Source organism: Candoia aspera, chromosome 2, assembly GCF_035149785.1.
Source record: "Candoia aspera isolate rCanAsp1 chromosome 2, rCanAsp1.hap2, whole genome shotgun sequence".
Classification (NCBI taxonomy): domain Eukaryota; kingdom Metazoa; phylum Chordata; class Lepidosauria; order Squamata; family Boidae; genus Candoia; species Candoia aspera.
Window position 1 is genome coordinate 231,102,327 of NC_086154.1, and position 23,350 is coordinate 231,125,676.

A 23,350-nucleotide genomic window follows, 5' to 3' on the forward strand; every position below is an offset into this window, starting at 1 on the left:
GAATCCTTGGAATATCATACTCTGTAGTGGGGCTCTTCAGGAGAAAAAGCAGCAGGCGTAAGTTATGGGAGCAACTTGTGATCTTCCATGCCAGTTTCCCCATTGACTTTGCTTGTGGGAAGCCAGCAAGGAAGTCGCAAATGGCGATCATGTGACTGTGGCTTGCTATGACCAGGCATAAATCCCCCTTGTTCAGCATTGTCGTAACTTTGAACAGTTGCTGAACAACTAACCCGAGGACTACCTGTAGTTGCAAGATCTGAAGCAGCCTTATGGCTCTTACCAATGAAATTCTTTCTGCAAGATTCTGGAAATTTTTTCCCCTTTCTCCTTTCAACTTATAATGATACAGAACATGAACACGTATTGTGCTGGAAGTAGGCCACTTCTATTCCTCACAAAGTGTACTGTACTGCTACTGTTTAAAAATGACTTTGGTAAGTAATAAAACAAACAACAAACTATTGCAGTGTATCTGCACTTTCTCATTAAAGCAGAGTTTTGCAGTTCAAGTTTCCAGCCAATCAGACATGCCCTGTTCCAATAGACCATGCTATTCTTTCTCACCCCATTTTAGCTAACAGCATTCTAGCTACTCAGTCAGGACCTGGCTATTCTTGAGATGGACTGTTGTACTGGGGCTTCTTTTTCTCTTTTAAATATTTATTGTATTTCCATAAATCTTCAGATTCCGTATGTGCCTCCTTGTGGTTCTCTGCAGACCCATTTTGAAGAGAGTCCTGCTGGACTCTCTGTCTGAGTTAAAAGCAATAAAATACTCAGAAGAATAGATATTACAAAAACAGTGTTTGTATAGATATACAGGAGTTGTAAAAGACTAAGGTAATAGAAAATTCTTAAAATAAAAATGCATAGTATGGGCAGAATCTTAAGAGTATTCATGTTCCTAGAACAGAATAGGAAAATAAAGTTTAATACAATAAATAATATGCCTGGATCTTGAACAAGAATATAGCTAGGAGTTTGCTGTCACTGTTAGATCAAGCACTTCACACTGTCTAAAACTTTCCATGCTTTAAATTCAACTTGATACTTCCTCTACATAAATAACTCTTCCATGGTTAATAGATTCTCACCTTTTAAAAATACGTTTTTGTTTATATTTTTACTTGCAAAATGCAACTGCAATTTTAAATAATTATTTGAGAATTATTTGAGGGACTGCCTCCACCCGATTACATCTTCCTGTGCCATCAGGCCCAGCAGAAGACATATGCTGCAAGTTTCATCCAGTGGGACCCAGGAGACAGGCCTTTTCTGCCATGGTGCCTGCCTTGTGGAACATCATTCCCCCAGAGGTAAGACTGGCCCCATCCTTGATATCCTTCTGGCAATCCTCAAAACACAGCTGTGTCAGCAGGCTTAGGGATCTCAAGGAAATGGTGATCTAATGAGATGGCTGCATTGTTTTGAACATCAAATTTTATCTACTATCTTGTAATTAATAATATTGCTTGATGTCTTTTCAATGGTGCTTGTTTTAATATTTTTATTTTACAATTGTTTTTGATTGTGTGCTGTCTAGTCACTTTTCTGTGAGATGGGTGGCTATATAAATGATAAACAAACGAATAATGTAATAAAATATCTGGAGTAATGATATACAAATGGATTTCTCACAGGTATGACCCATTTTAACCAACTTCCTCTGTATATTGAAATGAAAGTTCCACATTTTGCATAACATCTCATCAAGCCAAAGTTCATGTTCGTAGTTATTGTGTTGTACTATTTCTACCTACTGAACAGTTGAAACACCTAATGATCAAAGGAAAATATAAGAGACAGTGCATAAAGGCAGTAATGATGGAACAGCCAAGCATAGTTTCCAGAGATTAAGCTCAATTTACATTAATGAAAAACAAATCAAACATATATTTATTTAAATGAGCTCACCATCTGCATTATATCCTCTATTTTTAAGTGTGTGTCATCTTGATCCTCCTGAGAAAGTGTCCTAAAATCAATTAGCAATATATTTTATATAGCAGTGAAATTTCTGCAGTCATTTGCACTATTTGTAATGATTACTCTGTAGGTATTCCAAGTCTTTATACAGGTAGTCCCTGACTTATGACCATTCATTTAACGATCATCCAAAATTACGACGGCCTCTGAACAGGTGCTTTACACCCTGTAAAGCACTTCTGAGTGTCGCAAAATGTCACAACACCCCCTACCCATGTCACAAGATTGCATTTCAGATTCTTGGCAACTAGCTTGCATTTATGACCGGTTGCAGCTTCCCTCAGTCACATGATCATGTCTTGTGATGTTTTTGGCCATTTTCTGACAAAAAACGCCCATTGGGGAAGCTGGATTCGCTTAACAACCACCGTAAAAATGGTCATAAAATCAGGTTCAGTCACATGGTAACTCAACTTACGACCGCAATGACTTCTGATGGAAATTCCGGTCCCAGTTGTGGTCATAAGTCAAGGACTATCTGTATATGCTTATTTATTCCACTAGTAATCTGCCAAATCAATACAGACTCATGGTGGTTTACAAAACAATCAATAAATATAAATACATTAAAAAATAACTAATCAAAGTTATAGCAATCAAGAATGAATTATAATAAAATGAAAAGTAAAACAAATAAGAAAATAAATTAAAATATTAGAAATAAATTAATTAGTATAAGTCACTCAAAGTGAAATAAATTAAAGGTAGCAAGAACAAACTAACCACATGCTTCACAGAAAAATTACATCTTCACTAGCTGCTTCTGGAACATTAGAAGGGATGAAGCAAGCCTTAATTCTAAAGGGAGGTATTCTGCAAAGCCAGAGCAGCAACTAAGGAACATCACCTTTGAGTCTCTTCCCCTTACTTCAGGAAAGTGGGATATGACCAAAGGCTTCCCTGAGAAGAACTTACTGGATTCATCTTAATGACTGTTGTCTTGAAATAATACTTAACTGATAACCACATTTTTTAATGTCTCTTCAGAAATATGTTCCGCTGAGTTTAATGGCAAGTAAGTCTTGCATTTTCAGAATTATTTTCAAGTGTAATGAATGCCTCTAGTACTCTCTAAATACATGCTGGAATTATTCCATGCTATTTCCATACATTTAAAACAACACAGGGACCAAGAGAGACACACGAAGCACTTTATGCAAAACCTTCGTCCAGGATGACATGGAATTATGAAAAATCATTCACTGAACTCTGATGCTTAAGGCCTTGCAGATATTGATTCTCAGATCCACCATCTACCAACTTGTCAGTAACAGTATCAACTGCTCTGATGTGACTGTACAATACTAAAGTCAATCACATACACAGCAATATAAGCCTGATCTTCTCTGTAGAGCAGTTCTGCAAATAATACCAGAAAGAACAGAGTCTTATGATACTCTCCGGACTAATGTGTTTATCGTGTTGTGTAAGGTGTTACACAAGGTTTTTATAGCTTTTCTTGCAGAAGAATATTTTGGCTCTACTTCTTTGGAAACGGCTGAAGTATTTGTTTGGCTTTTCAACTGTAGCACTGAACTGTTTGGAACTGGAAATTATTGTTTGTGTCATATAAACAAGAGTGTTGGATGAGTTATTGAAAGACTTAGCTTCTCAAATTGCCTGTATATAATATAATTAGAATGTTCACATATTTTTAATTTACAGCCAAACTTTTGGTGGAAGGAAGAACAAAAAGACCCTACTTTTTCATGAGTATAATTTTACCGTATATGTTTCTTAGAGAAAGAAGATCAAAATGGCTTTAATTCTTAAGGAAACAGTTGTTTGGCAGCACATTTCTGTAACAAAAGCAATTGCATTCCCCCCACCCCAAGTGAACATTGAAACTAAACATCCAAATTTATGGCACTTCTGTTTCTCTCATAGTACTTCTGTGATGAAACTCATAGATCCTCTTTACCTCAGGATATTTGCTGTAGCTTTCCTTTCTTGTGGCAAAAGGTCAGGGTCTCTCAAAACTTCTTCTAGAAGATTAAGAACACTCATCTTCAATTCATTATTTAACTCAAAATCCTACAAAACAAAATGTTTCTAGATGAAAGAATCATATTATAGATTTATATTTTGTGAGCTTTCATATGGATTGGGACAGACTATAAATATTCTTAAAGAAATATTTATTTTTGAATAAATATATACATTTGCTTTTGTGTATTATAGTTTTACAGTTAATTTGTTTACAGTTGTTCGCACCTCACAACCCAGCCTATCACCATGCTAAGAATTGAAGACCAGCAAATATAATTATCTGATGTATATCAAGTTCCATGCAAGCCATTTCTGAGCAACTTTTACAGCTAATTCTTGTATGATGGTGGTACTTTCTTATCACTATCCCATAGCTTAATTCCATGCTGCTTCATCTAGAACAGTTACGTTACTAGAGAGAAATTGGTAATAAGCTAACGCTCCTGTGAAAAATAATAGTATAATCTATTATTTTCACATGATCTACTGTTTAAGGCCCTAGAATATTGTGGGGTAAAATACATGAAAATGGAAGCTTGAGATTTGCCACCACTTAAAACTGCACCAAAGTTTCACGATTTTAAAAAGTACGTCTTGAAACATGTTGTATTTTTCACTAGAAACACTACAGATATGACTTCATTTACATTTATCTTCAGTGCTTGTAAACTAGTGTCCAAACATTTTTTCACCCCAGTTCTCTGGGTAGTGAGGCCTACAGGGGTTTGAGAGTCCTTTAATTATTTTACCGGAGTCTTAGAGTGTTTTGTAATATTTGCTTTTATTTACATATACAGTACATAAGTTTTGCATATATAAAAGATACTCTCCAAAATACTGTTTCCTTACTAGGTTTTCAGAAAGATGCTTCCAGAGTTCCCACCAAATCTTCCCACTTCCAAGTACATCTGAAGCTTTAACTCACCCAAGCATTTTTCTTTCCACTTTTAATTAGCTCATTTCTTAGGAGAAGGGAATCTAGGTGACACAAGCTTCAAATTCTTTTAGTCCAATTATCAAAAGTCATGATACGTAACTATTCAGTGAAACCATGGATATCTTTGGGCAAGATAATCAGGATCTTTTATAATCAGAGCTAACAGATTAGAATAACCTAGGTCTCTTAGACAATATTCAGAAAATTTATTAAAGGAAGTTTTGATTTACAACTTAAAAGCAGCAGATACAATGTCCAGGAAAAGTGAGCACATTCATAGGCTCACTGTGGAACCAAGGCAACTTGTAGAAATAATGCTGGGCATCCCATGAAGTATAGTTTGTAATGAAAAAAGTTTTGGGACTCAGACTTCTCCCAATATGGAATGTGAAGCAGGAATACACTAGTAATTAATTAACAGGAGAGTTTATAGAAGATGTTATCTGCACAAGATAATTGGAACTCAGATAATTTTAGGGTATTAAAAATAGTAATGTTTCATAAGCACTTTCACTTCAGATAGTGAATGCTTTAGAATGAGCAAGATATGCCTATACCATGTCAAATCAATAGACAGGTAGCTGATCTGCTGTGTAACCATGGAATCTCATTTATACGTAACAGTATGTGATATTTATCTCAATCCTAGACAACAGTATAAACTGATTTACTCTTTCCCTATTTAATACATGTCCCTCTGCCCCCCCACAAGAACAATTAAGACTATTTCAAAAAGGATAGGGTAGAAGATAGCCATCTATGAATTCAAGTGTTGAAATACCTTCTGTGGATGCTCATATTCCAATTCATTGAAAAGCACTAATTCTATTCATTTGTATTTCAGGTTACTGCAGATGTTTCAATAAAGGATTTAAACTAAAAGCTTCATCTCTCTAGTATTTTGTAGCGGTCTATTTTATAATGAATGCTATCATGTGAGTAGCAATCCAGAATGTTTCCATAGAAACAGAAACAATCATCGCCAGCAAAGTTCTTGAAACTCCTGCACATTTAACTTTCCATGTATCAATAAGAGACATCTACAGGATGTTTGAATTTCATGTATGTCTTTTCCAATAATGAACCAAAAGTGTATTTTCCTGAGATTACAGTTCTCTTTGGATTTAGTCTGTTTCATGTCTGAGTTTTGGTGTGCTTTTGCTGAAGGATTATATAACAGATGGCCATAATACCAATTGGTCTGCCTGTTGTTACTAGTTTTATAGTAAATAAGGCCTCATCCTCACTAATTCTTAACAAGAGTAGCCCATGACTGTAATGTTATATTAGATTGGGAATTTCATGTTTCATATTTCTGAAGAACAGCATAAAAATATTGAAGAATACTGTAGCAGGAAGAGGAAATATATGCTTGAGGCTCCTGGCTAATAATTTTGACAAACAATAAATGAAAGTATTTATTTGGGCTCTTGGATACACTGAAATGTAAACAAACATGTAGCATTTTTCAGAATTTTTTGTGATTTTTTAAAAAATTAATCTGTGTCTTAATCTGTAAACTAACTGAACATCATAATGTATGCTTATGGAGAATCTGAGTCAGTGTCATTCACAGAGGATCAAAATCTGCAGAATGAGTGGCATGGTGTGGCAATCAAAGGCCCACCGCTTTTCCAAGTGTATTTACACTCACATAGAAAAGGCTGGGGCTTCAGTCATGACACCACTCTTGTCCTCTTGCACATTTTGACACATCTTCCTGCAGACGCTTACGCTCTGAACCTATCCACATATCCCTTAGCAATTCCACAATATACTGACAAAGACAGAAGATTCTTAGTATAATCCTAGTAAGAAATAGTTACTTATGTAAGGTTGAGGTATAAAATTTTATTCAGTGTGAAACTTATTTTTCTTAAAATTGTTTGATACTTACAGCACTGCAAGAACAAATTTCAGAGTAAATGCAGTTCATTATCCACACATTGTACTATGGCTGGAAGATGGAAGCTCATGAAACTCCCCAGTTAAGTTCATACTCCCTACTCAGCAAACAAAATGAGAGAGACATGAACTACAGTTTGATATTTTCCACTGGAATATTCCTCCTCTTGTGGGGTTGTACCAAGAGCCAGCATGTTATAGCTACTATGTAATCCATTGTTATTTTTAGAGGTCAAAGTTAAAGTTGCGGCTGAGTTAAATTCTCAACAAAAATGTTCTATGTCAAGTATCTTTGAAGTAGAAGCAAAGGTTAATCTGCTTAATAGCCCTTTCAGTCTGATCTAAGCCAAATGCAACACTTACATTGCACACTGAAGCATCATACCCATTGTCTTAAATGCAGATACCCTGTGGTTTTAAATATACTCCCACCTGAAACATGCCAAAATTGAAAATTTTCCTGCCAAAATCCTTTTCTGCCCTCCCTCACACATTTACCATTGTGTTGTGAGGTTGTTCTAGTTGTGGATCCTTGTCTTCCATTTTCTTCCATATCTGCAGTATCTACTACTGTTACTATGGGATCAAAACGGCCATCAACAACTTATCCAAAATGAAAACAAAAAGGACCTCTCTAACACTAGAAATAAAGTGGGACATATTATGTCATGCTGAAGCTGGTGCATGATCCTTGGCCATAAGATGAGCTTTTAACGTGGGTGAAATGTACTATACACAACATAAAGAAGAATGCTAATAGCATTTGTAGTGCCATGATGCATTCTACCTCTTTGTCTGCCATGATAACCACGCACATTAGAAATTCAGTAGGGGGTAAGAGGAAGAAAGTGCTTTCAATATACATGGAATATGTCACAAGGAAGAAAACATTTTGGAGTGACGTAGTGCTTATGAATAAGGCTCTAAAAATTTATGGGCACATTTCTCAGTGCATTGGGGTTATCAACTTTGACACCATACCCCACAACTGCTGTTTTCCACTAGTTCAATGTCTCATTATGCAAACCTTTATATAAGATTTGGGGGGAACCTAACCTTAGCATAAAGCAGGAAAACCTGGACATGCTTTAAAAAATGCTAAAAGGAAACCAAAAGTTATTCACAGTACAACTCTGTGAAGTTATCACTTATTTCAACATGCACATTCTGATTTATAGTAGAAATTAGTTATCTATTATTATTTATTGTATTTATGTCCTGCCCGCCCCCCCCCCTTGTTTTTGGTACCTTAAGGTAGCATATACAGTGCCTCAATGACCATATGAGGTGGGCTGGGCTGAGAGAGACTGGGTCAAGGACGCCCAGTCAGTTTCTGTGCCTAAGGGATTACTAGAATTTAAGGTTTCTAATTCACCTTAACCACCACACTATCTTTCTTATCAAATTACCACTTTACTAAACAGATATTCGTTGCCTACTTATCTAGTAGCTTTGATCTCTGGCACCTTCAACACTATGTGTGTGAGCTTCCTCCACCTTGTGTTTCCCTCCTTTAGTATCACTGAAAGCCAGTTAGAAAGATTAGCCTATATTTTCAACTAACTGCATTATGTATAAACATGGACATGTAGATAGCTTTAGTCACAAACAAGCAAAAGACATTTTTTTTCTATTTTGGATTCTAAATTATGTTTATTATATAGTAGTATGTCACTTAGAGTTGCCTCAGCAATGGAGGTGGCTTATATATTGATTAAAGAAATAAAAATTTTATCTGAAAAAGCTATGAAATAAATTGCACACCAAGTTTAAAGTGAACAATAATTCCGCCCAGTTCCTCCCACAGTGGCTAGGTATGGTTAATTAAAAGTAGAGGCAAATGTACTCAATATCACAGGAAAAAAAGGGAGGAGTATATGAACGTGAATTTAATTCACAGAGGCTGCATTAATACAACACACTTGTGTTGTTTAAAAGCCCAACATCATGTGTAAATCAAGAATCCCAGTAGTTCCATACAGAATCAGATCCTAAATAGTTCCAAAATATTCTGAGATAAATTGTAATTTACTTAATCTGAATCAGGGCATACTATACAAAATGAAGACAAGTTTAACTAATCCTCTTGTCTTTGGGGCATAAAGACAGAAATTTAGAGCAATCCCACAAAGCAGTCTTTCCATCTCCATTTTTCTTTTAATTTTCACTCCTCCCTGTGTGGTGGTGGGCCTGAAATAAGGGGGTAAAAAGGGAATGAAGATGGCTAAGCCTCTTCTTGTTAAATTTTTCACAGCTATCATCTCACCACAGGCTCTTAAATATTTTTTAAAAAATAGTGAGGGGAAAAAATACCCACCAGGAGCTGTCAGCTAGGAGCAAGCCCCAAGATGGCTTTTTCATATTTCATTAGGTCAGTTATTGTTTTCATCAATAATCTACCTCTGGATCACTGGGCAGTTATTTTCCCAGGAACTGCAATAAACTCAGTATGCTGAGTCATGCAAATAGAGCTATACTTAATGTTAGTATTAAGATTAAACCCAGCCAATTTCTATACTGAAGATTTCACCACTGACATCAAAGTCTGTTATTTTGACTGTACAAAACATGAATATCAAAATAATTCAGCTCATAGTGGGAAGTCATCAAGATAAAATTCAACAAAAGTTCACCCTTCATCTATGTGTCTCTTCCAGCATATTGCTCATGATTAAGTAATAAATAAAATGTAATGCAAATACATTACTGCTTTGAATTTCTGGCAAGCTCCTTCTTACTCATATTTATAATTATTCTTTATACTGTAACTAAACTACAGAAAGATATGACACTCAGAGTAAGTAAATGTTAAGAGGAACATTCAAATCTATCAAGCAAATAAGCTGTTATCTAGCCAAAGATTTTCATTTCCTAGTAGTATCATTATAATTGAGTATAATTTCTAGATAGCAGCTTTATTTTGACAGTTATTGACAATAATTTCTTTTCATTTGTTTTTCCTTTTTTAAGGCTTTGGTTTAAACTTATTGGAAACAAAAGAATATTCTTTATTTATTTTCAAAGGCTATGCCGACAAGAAAATTCTGAGAGTCCTAGACTATACAGTTGAAAGCCACCAGGCTGGGATATACAATTCTTCAGTTGTGAAGTCTGTTTGCAGCAGGAAGGTTGTTTTGGGGCACTATTTTTCAAGATGGAATACTCTGCCTACAAGAACAAGTTCTGCCTTGCTTAATAAACATTCCTCTCTTTTCTTCTGCCACTTTTCGTAGCTTTATTGTCCTTGCCTCTTCCTGTATTATCTCCTGAAATCCAAAGCCAACAAAATTAGAGCTGGTGCCTGATTGAGTGCTTTACCCAAAGAATCATATCCCCAATTAGACACACAGCTTGCTAGTACCACCAGGACTGTCAAACAGGCATTCTAGATGACCTGTTTGTCCTGACAATGGCATGGCTCATTTTTTGTGACTCCATAATCAAGGAAGAATCATCTCCAAATTTCTGTACCCCAGTTTCATTTTTTCCTTTAACTCAGGAAGTCTCTCCCTCCCTCCCTCCCTCCCTCTCTCATTCTTTCTCAACTTACACCATTCTTCTAATCATTCCAACATTAGGACATTTCACAATACTTTTCTTTAGGGTAACTCTTTCCGTAGCATTGCACTAGGGGAGCATTTTTATATACCTCCAGGTTTCTCCTTGAATTGTTGTGTTATCATTTCTCAGGTCTTCAAGCCCTGCATGAAATACAGCTACCTAGGCAACTGTTTGCTCATCCATATAGCTAGCTTCCAAGGGACTAAGGTTGTGTTCGCAGAAGATAAATGCATACAACATGCTGGGAAACAGAAGAACAGTATAGCCTGTCACCATAAATATAAGAATTCTGCATCTCAAATAGAGAAAGTACATTTGCTATAGCATGCTACCTAACACTATGCTTTACTGAAGCGAGAAATGCAAATATCTTTGAGATGTTGTGACAGGAAAGCTGTGGGAGTCTTGCATTCTGGTTGCTAAATACCCAAAGCTCACACAGTGGACTATTTTTTATGGAAGAGCCAATATATCAAAGAGTAGGAGTTGAGATTCTGATAAAACACACATAGCTCTCATGTCTTTTTAGAGGAAAAGGAGAAAAAAAAATCTACCAAGACTTAATCAGTTAATAACAATAAAAACATTAACATTAACAAAACCCTCTTTTGAACGCTTAGTAAAGGCTTTGTGTAGAGCCCCACATAAAGATCTGGCTGCTCTATCCTCCTCCACTTCTTTTTCTAGCATGAAACTCACCATTCAGTGTGAAGTCACCAACCTGGGATTTCCTTCATAGGTGTCAAAATGATGGCTTGTGTATTATCTGTGTCTGTCTGTCTGTCTGTCTGTCTGTCATATTTTTATTACCGCCCATCTCCCCCACTTGGGGGACAGATGATGTCTTTATCCAAATGGTACAATATGTAAGGATGTAATAAAATCTGATGCAAGTATGTAAGTCATGTTACACATGTTGCCCCAGCTTGCTGCCCTCCCCAGGGGATGCCTGTGGTTTCTGACCCTTTTTGCTGATGTCCTATATGTTTTATTATTTTATTTTTATATCTTACTGTATTTTGTATTGTATTGATCATATTTTAAATATACTTTATATAAGATTTGCATTGAATTAGTATTTTATATTTCCAATGAATGAAATGTTACATACATAGATTCTCAAAATGTTCGAAGAGAAATTTCAGGTTTAGAGGACATTGTCCTCAAGGGCATCCTAGGCTGTCTATAATATAAAGTTCCTATAAATGAATTCAGAATATACCTACAGTGAACATGTAATAAGAGATATCCATTAATCATAATGCCAAATAAGGCTTTACCACTATGTTGAGTGTAGCTACAGATATGGAGTTGGGTAGCTTTCTTGTACAGAAAAGTAATAGCTTTGCAAGATGAATTCTTTTGCATTTGCAAGATGCAATTCAAGGTGCTGGTCGCTACCTTAAAGCCCTACATGGCATAGGGCCTGGTTACTTGAGGGACCATCTGTCTCCCATAGTATCTGCCTGGCCAGTTCAATCTGGCAGGGTTGGTGTGCTCCAGGTTCCATCGATTAAACAATGCCATCGGTCTGGACCCAGAAGCACGCCTTCTCTGTAGTAGCACCTGCTCTCTGGAATGAAGTTCCCCCGAAATTCAAAGGGCTCCCACCCTACTGGCATTTCAAAGGGCCTTAACGACCTGGCTCTTTGCCCAGGCCTTTGGAAAGGGCAACTGACATCCTTTTCTTCCTTTCTGTTCCCCTCTGGGTTTGTTTCCTTTGCCACTGTTCTTTTGTCTTGTGCTGTTTTTGTGTTTTTTTAAAAATTGTTCCTTGTTTTTAAATGTTTTAACAATTGTAAACCGCCTAGAGTTGCTGGAAGTCGGGCAGCGTATAAATTTAATAAGTTATTGTTGTTGTTGTTATTTCCCGATATTTCATTAGATGCATATTCCAAAACCGTAAGCAGATTTTAGCAGAAAAAGAAATTAGTTCACGTTAGTTTTTAGAGGACATCAAATTGGCTTATGTTTAATGGAAAGATCCCTTTCTGATCCTTTCCCTGGAAGATAATTTGCATAATGATAATCCAAAAGGAGTAGCTGGGGTCAAAATCATATTTAGCTAGCAACAGAATTTGCTATCTGAAGTTCTAACTAAGGCATAGGCAGCAGCTAAGTCCCCTGTCCCTTTTTATTCTTACTCAAGAATCTCTGGATCAAAAGCCTAACCTGGGGATGGGGAAAACTGAATAATTTGCTGTCCATTCCCTCATCCCGCTATTTGGACTGCCAAAAAGGTTATTTCATGTCAACAGATTCTTTCCTGGCAACACCAATTGCAGTTGTGCCTCCTTCATGCACCAGGAATGGGTGGAGGTTGATCCCATACTTCCATGCTTGGATTCCAATCCAGATGATGCTTACTTTTGAATAATTTTTGTAAAAATGCATAATTATCAACCACTTCTTTGAAGTTTATTCTGAACAGGAATGCTATCAAAAACATGTTCCCCTAAAATTAAAGCCCCAGGTTCATGATAATTCTGATTCTGTTTAAGAACCGGAAGAGACTCTGGACAATTAGACAAAATTTCTAATTTTGAAAAAACTTTGCACATAATTCTACAATGTATAATTCAAGAATGACTAACATAGAAATAAAACCTACTTAGTTTGTCTCAGCTATATTCAGTTTAAATGAAGTAGAATTGCTAATGATAAACATAAATGAACAATTCTAATGTACCTCTTGATTAGGCTGAAAACATATCTCAGGAAAAGCTAGGCCTCAGCATTTGAAGAAACTGCCAGTTATTTCTTAAACAACAGTCTACCAAACCTGGTTATATCATTTGTTTATATATACAAGGTATGCAAATAAAATGACTGTGTAATTTTCAAACCCCTTTTATTATTTTGGCAGTCTGTAGCTTGATACTATACTGTATCGTCTCAGAGAAGACCAAGTAGTTAATCAGAATACTCTGGTGTAGTTCTTAAATTAAATTAAATTAAATTAAATTAAATTAAGAACTTGAAAATCACATGGCTGATTAATTCATGAGGCTTCAATCATATGTTTTGTGCATGTAATACAGTATATAAACTCACAGAGCTAAAAGAACAGTTTTATTCAAGACATTTTAATTAGCCATGTTAATTTGGAAAGTAGTGAATAGTTATGGCACAATTTTCAGATATACTTGGGCCTAATTTGGGGAACATTCTAATGTCAATCTTGACATGCTAAATCCTTATGATTCAATTCTAGGTAGATTTATTTGGAAGTGACCTACTTGACTAAATATGCTTAAGTTTGGGCTGCATAAATAAATTATTAATTAATCCCCTGAGGGGAATTTTGAACATTTTTTTTTCTTATGTACACACTTACTACTACAGCAAACTTCTGTATAGCAGCTTCCAGAAAATAACAGCAACACTTTATTTACAACTGCAATTGGTGTTGCCAGGAAAGAATCTGTTGACATGAAACAATCCCTTTTTGGCAGTCCAAATAGCGGGATGAGGGAATGGACAGCAAATTATTCAGTTTTCCCCATCCCCAGGTTAGGCTTTTGATCCAGAGATTCTTGAGTAAGAATAAAAAGGGACAGGGGACTTAGCTGCTGCCTATGCCTTAGTTTGAACTTCAGCTTTTGCCCTCATCTCTTTGTGGTTTTCCACCATCATATGACTAGCTACTATGGCACCAGGCTACTGGGTAGCTTATAACTTCGGTCTGCTCCACTATTCTTATGTTAACACACTTCCATGAGATAATGCTCTTCTCTATGAAACCTAGTTAGAAGGAGAACCCTCTTCCAATTTTGTGCTCTTCGGGTGTTACTATCCTATTGATATGAATCCCAGCCAGCAAAGCTATCCAGATGATGGGAGCTGTATTCCAGCACAATCTGGAAGGGGACAGATTATGGACAGGTGATGTGGATCAATTCCATGCCTGCTTAGACAACTGCAGCAGTGGGCTAATTCACATGGTACAGTACATATCATTCAAACATTATTACATTGTTGAAAGCTGCTATACATTGCACCAGTTTCCATACGCACAAAAATAAATAACCTATGTTATGATATTCTTCTTTAGAAAATTAGGAACTGTCCTCAACAGCAACTTGCAAGAAAAAACACGTGATTTTTCCCTTCCATAGCTGCTGCCAATAACAGAATATATCTTCTATATTAAATTGGGCAGATATAGAAAGTCTTTGGCACTATCACTGATACAGCTGAACTCTTGAGGCTATAAATGTCAAGCACAATTTGTAGGAAATTATATTATCCAGATAATTGGCTCTAGGATAGCATACTTAATTTTAAAATGGATCATGGATCAAATTTAGAGACCACAATCACTCTTTTATCTGCCCTAAAAGCATGCCAAAAAATATCCAATTACACTTAACTAAGCATACAGAAACGAATTTTGCTGATTCAGTGCTGGTTTCTTGACAGCCTTGCATACACTTCAGAAATGAATGGAGACAAACTTTTCATATCAGTTTATGATACAAACCTTGTTTTATGGAAACCATGCAATAGCAATATCCAGAAGTAATATCCCACTTCTTAGTAGCAGAGTTGCCAAAAAGTATATTCAAGCTATTACAACGTTTCAATGCCAGCATAGTTTTCCTCAAATTGGTGTTGAGAGTACAACTCCCAAAATTCCCATTCAGCATGGCTAACATATCAATGAGACATAAGACTTGGAGAATCAATTCTTGACTTTTTGGAAAAACTGGAAAGCAGGAGGAGAATATGCACAATGCATAAACAGAAAAGAATGTGTTATTGTTTCACATGAAAAAGCATATTATAAAAAGTACCTGAGAATGTTTTGACACCCAGTGGCGAAGGACATTCAGGACACGGTTAGTGGCTGCTCGACGTATTATGAACTCCTTATCACATGTTCGTTCGGAGTTATTAAATCCTACACAATTTAAAGGAGAGATACAGTAAAATAAAAGCAATTAGATGAAGAGAAAAAAAATCTAAGAGAATTAACAAAGCAAAATTCTTCACAGTACAGCTTGGTTGGATAAAAGCATGTTTTAAAAAATTACTTTCATTGTTGACACACAAAGGATTTTGAAGATTTTGCTCACACATATACATTACATGATACAGCATATATTTGCAACTGCTCAAAAAGAATTTCTTGCATTTATAAACAAATAAAATGTTTACTTGAACTTGCTTCATTTTTTCCTATAAGCCTGAATATCATAGAAGTGAATTCAATATTCTGTTATGACACCATAAAAACACGTGGCTCGTTTTAAAACAAACACAAGTGCAGTTTTTCCAGAAAAGGGAAACAAACCCTGATAAATCCACTGTTTGTAGTCTACTCCCTACTATCCACTCCCCAAAAACTAAGAGAGAGATTTTTAACTGTCCTAATGGGCACACATGCAGCCACTGTATCGGTGTAGAGAATATACAGCCTCCACGTGTAAGTATGATTTTCAACCAATCAATGGAAATCTCAAACTCTCGTTGTATAATTGTCTCCAAAACTACTGAGAAAGAGGCTGGCCCAGCAGCATACCTGTAAGGAATGCCTAAGACTAAATAAAAGACTCAGACTCTAAATCAAGTTTAAGCTCTGGCTTTTATTTAGAATAGAATGCACACCAGTAAAAATCTGAGAGTGCGGGAAGTGCGCCAAAAGTTGAATTAAATAGTCTCGTGCCAAACAGCGCTCCACCCCCACACTCCCCAGGTGTGCCCCACGGGTTCCACGGAGTGACAGGCCATCCAGACTTGATAGGTGAGAGGTCGTCCAGCCCCATTCGCCCCAGGCATTGCCCTGTTTATCTTCCTGCGAGGTAATGGTCCATTACCAGGTGATTAGACCTCGATATTCCTCGAAAGCCCGGACGCACCCTTCCAAACCTCGCCCTGATCATTTCTTTGACAATGGTGTCAATGGTCGATTACTGGGAGATGAGACCTTGTTGTTCAATAGATCTCCCAAACCCATTACCTTCTTTGTCCGGTTTATCGCCCGCACCTCTCCAGTCATTGACACGCATCCGCGCTTTGTCATGCGAGCCGTTACGATGTCGCAAACATTGCAACGGCGATCATGACATACCGCCCCCCTGAAGAAAATCAAACCAAGGGCTTGGAGGGATATGAACCATGGAAGTTGCGGACTAGCTCGGGGGCCTGAATGTCGCGGGCAGCGACCCACTCAGGGTGGGGAAAGTGTTTCCAGCGCACTAAGTATTGGAGAGAGCCATGAAGCTTGCGGGAGTCGAGAATCTCCTTGACTTCGAAGTACTGCTGTCTGTCGATCATGACGGGTGGAGGGGGGGGAGTGCGTGGATGCCACCGGGAGGGGTCACTGGCCGGCTTGAGTAAGCTGCAGTGGAACACAGGGTGCAGCCGCTTCAAGTTATGAGGTAGATCCAAACGCACCGTGACCGGGTTCACAATTTGTGTAACCTGAAAGGGGCCAATAAATTTGGGGGCCAGTTTCTTGGAAGGCTGAGGTGACTTGATAAATTTAGTGGAGAGATAAACCAGGTCTCCTACTCGAAAAGGCGGCTGTTGGCGCCTGTGCTTGTCAGCCTGAAGTTTGTATGAGGTCGGTGCCTCATTGAGAGCGTCCTTAATGACGGGCCAGGAGTCTGCGAGTTTAGAACCCCAATCACAGGCTGCCACTACTGGAGACGGGGGCTGTGGGAGCTCAGGAATAGGAACGAAGTCCCGACCCGACACCACCCCGAAGGGGGTTTGTCCCGTGCTTTGATGCACAGCTTTATTGGATGCAACCTCTTCGAAAGGAAGGAAATCCACCCAGTCGTCCTGGTGGTAGTTGATGTAGGAGCGGAGGAATTGTTCAAGGGTGGCATTGAGGATCTCAGTAGATCCGTCAGTCTGGGGATGCCAGGAGGTTGACAATGCTTGCTCGGTGCCAATTAATTTCAAAAAGGCCGGCCAAAACCGTGAGGTAAATTGTGTGCCCCTATCGGTCACCAAGTGAGAGGGGCAGCCGTGAAGGCAGTACACGTGCACCAAAAAGAGCTTCGCCAGCTGTTGCGCCGATGGGATAGAGGCACAGGGGACAAAATGAGCTTGTTTGGAAAAGTAGTCTTTGACTACCCAAATGACTGTTTTCTTTTGACTGGGCGGTAAATCCATGATGAAATCCATAGAGATTTCATCCCAAGGGCGTGAAGGGTTAGCCACAGGCTGCAGCAGCCCCTGGGGTTTACCGGACGGTCACTTAGACATTGTGCAAACAGGGCAGGATGCCACATACGTTTTGACATCCTTCCTCAGCGAGGGCCACCAAAATTGGCGTGGGGTCAAATGGAGGGATTTGAGGAACCCGAAATGACCAGCCTGTTTGCTGTCATGAGACCGGCTGAGGATAGTTGATCGTTGCGAGTCAGGGACGTATAAATGACCCTCCACCCAGGTGAGGTCTTGTTCCATGGAAACCTTGTCAGGGTTAGCAAGGAGCCAGGGATCAGACTTTAATGCGAGGGGGAAATCTGCACGCAACCCACCCAGCATCTGTGGTTGTCTGCGGCCCGGGGCGGGCTGCACCGGAGTCATTTGCGGGGGGGGGAGGCTGTTCCCGAGCGCGGCTCCGGGTGACAGCGGCCAAACCCAATTGAGACTCAGAGAGCACAGTCCCCACGTCGGAGACCGGCTCCGCATCCTGCGGCAGTCGGGAAAGTGCATCTGCCAAAAAAGTCTTCCCCGGAATAAACTTCAGCTGAAAGTTAAACTGGCTGAAAAATTGAGCCCAGCAAATCTGCTTAGGGCTGAGGCGCCTGGGCGTGCAGAGCACCTCGAGGTTGCGGTGGTCTGTCCAGACCTCAAAAGGGCAAGTCGCCCCTTCTAAAAGGTGACGCCAAGCCTCCAGTGCTGCTTTTACTGCAAATGCCTCTTTTTCCCAGACATGCCAGCGCCTTTCCGTCTCGGAAAATTTCCAGGAGAGATAGGCACAGGGCTTCAAGAGTCCAGCAAAATCCTTTTGTAATAGGATAGCCCCAGTTGAAAAATCAGAGGCATCAGCCTGAACGACAAAAGGCCGTTCGGGGTCGGGATGGGATAAAATTGGCTCCGCTGTAAAGAGAGCTTTCAACTGGTCGAAAGCAGTCTGACAGGCAGGAGTCCAATTGAGCACAGCCCCTGGGTTTTTTACCTTGCGTGTCTCCCCGACGCCTTTGGTCCGCAACAAATCAGTCAAGGGCAGGGCAATCTCCGTGAACCCTTTTGCGAAGGATCTGTAGAAATTTGTGAATCCCAGGAAACTTTGGAGCTGGCGCCAGGTGCGCGGGCACTCCCAGCTCAAAACAGCCTGAACCTTTGCAGCATCCATTTCGATGCCCTTATCTGAAATCCTGTAGCCTAAGTAATCCAGGCGCGACTTGTGGAATTCGCACTTGGAAAGCTTAGCATAAAGTTTAGCGTGCCGGAGCTTGGTGAGAACCTGTCTTACTAATCTTTCGTGTTCTCTCTGAGTTTTGGAGTATATCAGGACATCGTCCAGATAAACCAGTACTCCTTTAAACAAATGGTCATGCAGAACCTCATTAATTAGTTGCATGAAAACCCCCGGGGCCCCTGCAAGACCAAAAGGCAGTACCTTATACTGGAAGGAGCCCAAGGGACAGTTAAAAGCTGTTTTCCATTCATCCCCCTCCCTGATGCAAATGCGGTAATACGCCTCGCAGAGGTCAAGTTTGGAAAAAACCTCTCCAGTTGACAAGTGTGCCAACATATCTTTGACGAGGGGGAGGGGGTACTTGTTTGACAAGGATGCTGAATTTAACCCGCGATAGTCTGTACACAGTCTTAGGGTACCGTCCTTCTCCTCGCGGAACAGAACGGGCGCTCCAACCGGCGAGTTTGCCGGTTCAATGAAGCCCTGAGTGAGGTTTTTATCAAGGAAGTCCCGCAACGCCGCCAATTCCTTTTGTGTCATTGGGTAAATTTTTGGCTTAGGCAATGGGACATGAGGGAGCAGTTCAATGGCACAGTCTGTCTTGCGATGGGGGGGGGGGTAACTGGTCCGCCTCCTCCTCCAAGGAGGTCTTCTCTGAAAATATCCAAGCATGAACTCCTACTGGTAAATAGCCTTTAATATGCCCAGTCCTTATGCTTTCAAACATTGGTAGTTAAGGACTAAATAATTAAGGTAAACTATTTCCTTAATACGTTAATGCAATTGCTCACTCCCACTATGTTGCCTCTGTTAATAACATGACCATTTGCTGTATGTATCACTGATGTCTCTGATCATTTTTCAAAGGCAAAGTCACACAGACTGAGTTAACTATAGTTTAGATAGTATATATCTAGTCTAATCTGAGCAAAAATCTAGTTACGGACCCCACCCCAAATTAAGGCTGGGTCCAAGACAGCCATCAGACAATAAACCTGTGTTTTCAAAGAAATACTACCCTATGGAATCTAGCTGAGTTAACTACAACAATTCTATGAATGCCTTGGATAGATTATATCTATATCCTGTATCTGCTCCATTTTCCCCCAAAACCAATGATCAAGATACGTACAATCTCTTTGGACCAAGAGGCAAGGCAAAGAATATGCTGGTTGTCATCCGCATGCTGTCAATACTGAAATTTCTAACTGTTTCTCCTGGTGATTTGATTAAAGTACATGTTGGACAAAACTGAATCCTACATGTTGGACAAAACTGAAATCCACTGGAAAACAGCTAACTGCAAACAGCAGTATTTCTGCAATCGTCCTCAAAAACTTAGAAGACTTGCATACATTCAAGTCCAGTCTTAGCAACAATTTCCAGAAAGATTAATATGTAAAAATAATAAATAATAACAACAATGTATGTAAAAAGTATGTATTCACAGTCAGTAAGAGTTACTGGAAACTTGAAATCACAGATTAATTCACTTAGCATGACAGAGCAAAAGTGTGTTGGATATTAATGTAGCACACCAGACATTGCTGTATTTGAAGAGAACCATGTCTGATTTATTGTTGTAGCCATTTCAAGAGACAGTAACGTTGAAGACAAGGAATTGGAAAACATTACAAAATACCAAGATTTGCAAATAAAGATTGCAAAAACTTGGAAGAAGTTGTTGATAGGGTACCAATTGATATTGATGCACCAAGTGTGAAACGACAAGGACTGAGAAAGAATTTGGATTGCCTAAACTTACATCTCATTGGGCACCTGATACTTATTTAGATACTACTTTCTGAATAGGGCTCAAAGCCTGAACAAGAAAACTGGCCAACATCAGCTGTGACACACAGATTTACAAGGTAACTAACAATAAAAACACAATAAAAACAAACAAATGTTGGTTTTACTCTGCTGACACTGAGAGCAACAGAATTAACTAGGTCATGCTTTATTTTGTTTCCAGTATAGGTTATCTACTAGAGATCAAAGTTGCAATTAATCAGCCAGAAAAATCTGGAGTAAGTAGTCACTATATACAGTTGCAATCAAAATGATTCAACCCCCATTGCAAATCAGGTTGATTGCCAAAATGTACAGTACAGACTTTCAGCTGTTTGCAATGAACAAATCAAACAAAAGCAATTGAAATAGCTCAACACAATGAATGATTCAAGTGGTGTCCCCAAATTCAACTGAAAATGCAACTTATAATGACTTCTCCAGTCTCAAGATTATTCAACACCTTCATGGCAAGCATCTTCAGTACTTAGTAGAGCACCCTTTTGCTGTGATGACCTGCTGCAAACGAGATGCATAGCCAGACACCAGCTTCTGGCAGCATTCCTGAGGAATCTTAGCCCATTGCTCATGAGCAGTGGCCTCCAGTTCAGTCATATTTTGGGTTTGCATGCTGCAACTGCCTTCTTCAATTCCCACCAGAGATTTTCTATGGGATTCAAGTCAGGTGACTGTGATGGCCACTGTAGAATCTTCCAGGGCTTCTTCTGCATCCAAGCCTTAGTGGAATTTGAGGTATGCTTGGGCTCATTGTCCTGTTGGAATCCATCTTGCTGTCCACAAGCTGCAGGTTTCCAGTGCCAGAGGATGCAAAGCAGCCCCAGAGCATCACTGAGCCACCACCATGCTTAACTGTAGGCAGAGTGTTCTTTTCAGCATATGCTTCATTATTCTTCCTCCAGACATTTCTTTCATTTATATGAAAGAAAAGTCAGCTCCAATATACTCAAAATCATATAAATAAGCCACAGAAGTTTTGGGATTCTGTTCTGTGGAGCAATGAAACAAAACTGGAACCTTTCATCCCGATGGATCAATGGTATGTCTGGAGGAAGAAGAATGAAGCATATGCTAAAAAGAACACACTGCCTACAGTTAAGCATGGTGGTGGCTCGGTGATGCTCTGGGGCTGCTTTGCATCCTCTGGCACTGGAAACCTGCAGCGTGTGGACAGCAAGATGGATTCATTGAAGGATAAGGAAATCCTAGGAGAAAACATCATGCCGTCTGTAAGGAAGCTGAAGCTTGGGCGTCATTGGCCCTTCCAACAGGACAATGACTTAGATTAACTAAAGCACAATACCCATGAAGACATGCAGCATTTTGAGTTTTTGGTTTTGTATTATTATTTGAAACTGCAATTCCTGTTCAAAATTAATGTTAAATCAATCCAAGAGATACAATGAATCATAAAGTAATTTATTTTGCTCCCAGAAATGACAATGCTCCTGTCAAAACAGAATGAATCCTGACTAATCCCAGTTTCACATAATAGCTTTTCAGAAGCATTCATATGTTTGTTAATAAGAAGAGAAAGATAAGCAATTTGAAATTTTACAAAAAGTCACTTCCTACAGTACTTTTGAAAGGTGCAGATTCACTATGCAGAGTCTATATAGTATACATTTGAGTGATAAAGCATTATCCAAAAAAGGAAGCATACTGTTTAATTACTCCTTAATCCCCTGCCATATCTGCATTAGAATTCACTTATTTTAGAAATGCTTCTCCTTATACAAAGCAACTGCTCAGATTTAAATATGCATAAAGCATAATTATATGAATGAAATGAGATTTGCTTTTCTCTTGGCTCCACCACAACTCTTTAGAGTGCAGACTTTATCATGCTATTCAAAGGCCGAGAGCAGTCCATAACCCAGAAAGTTGCACATCTCTTCAAAGCAAAGTCTCTTCAGTTTTACTTTGGCTAATAAACCTAGCTTCCAGCTGAGTCCACCATACTTCACAATGTAGTGTCAATTTTTCCCTTACATTTAATTAAAAAACAGACATGCCAACTTTGTGGCTTAATCAGCATACTGTATCATCATCTAATTCAGAGGCATTTTGTCATTATGCTTTCATGTTCTCCTGAGAAAGTGGTAGAAACAAATGGTTAGGTTTTTTTAAAGATCTTGGTTGGCTTCAAGAAATTATTTAAGGCCATCCAATTTTTAGTTTTAGATAATTTCTAATGAGTTAATGTGAGGAAAGCTATGGATGTTTCACTAATCTCTAGTATAAATCAGAATTCAGATGCATGTTTAACAGGCACCATATATAATATAAAGTATTATTGGACCCCTAGGATATCTCAGGGACACCCAGGACAGCTTGCTCCCATCATCTGCTAATGCTTTTAACTGAAGACCAAAGGACTGAATCTGGAACTTTCCTCATGTGCTCTATCACTAAACTATATCACCTTTCCTTATAAAAGAAGATACATTTATTAAGATATATTTATCAACAAGGTGAAGTCCCTTTTATCCTACTCAGGTAATTGTAATTTTAATACAAGGTTATTGCTTAATAATTGCTTAATAAAAGCTACATAGTGTGATTTGCCAGTCTGAAAGAAAGCATTTGCCCAACCATTTGACAGAATTGCTAAGCAACAGTTCTCCAGATTCAAAACAGCTCTTAGTTCTGGAACAAAAATAGAATTCTATTCAGATTCATCACAGTTTGTGAAAGTTGCAAGGAAAAGAGAATATATGGAGATGGGTATAAAATTTATGGACAGATTGAAACAAATTTATTTTATGTTCAGTCTT

At 38.6% G+C, this 23,350-nt stretch overlaps 1 protein-coding gene across 1 annotated transcript in view; it reads right to left on the bottom strand.

Annotated features, from left to right (window-relative positions):
• Positions 1-23,350, bottom strand: part of RASGRF2 (Ras protein specific guanine nucleotide releasing factor 2) — a 109,417-nt gene that overhangs the window by 9,361 nt on the left and 76,706 nt on the right. Inside the window, exons 18-20 of the mRNA XM_063295478.1 lie at positions 15,178-15,284; positions 3,911-4,023; positions 1,918-1,978 (exon numbers count right to left, since the gene is read on the bottom strand). Of these exons, the coding sequence (XP_063151548.1) occupies positions 1,918-1,978; positions 3,911-4,023; positions 15,178-15,284 (281 nt within the window). The remainder of the gene's footprint in view (positions 1-1,917; positions 1,979-3,910; positions 4,024-15,177; positions 15,285-23,350) is intronic.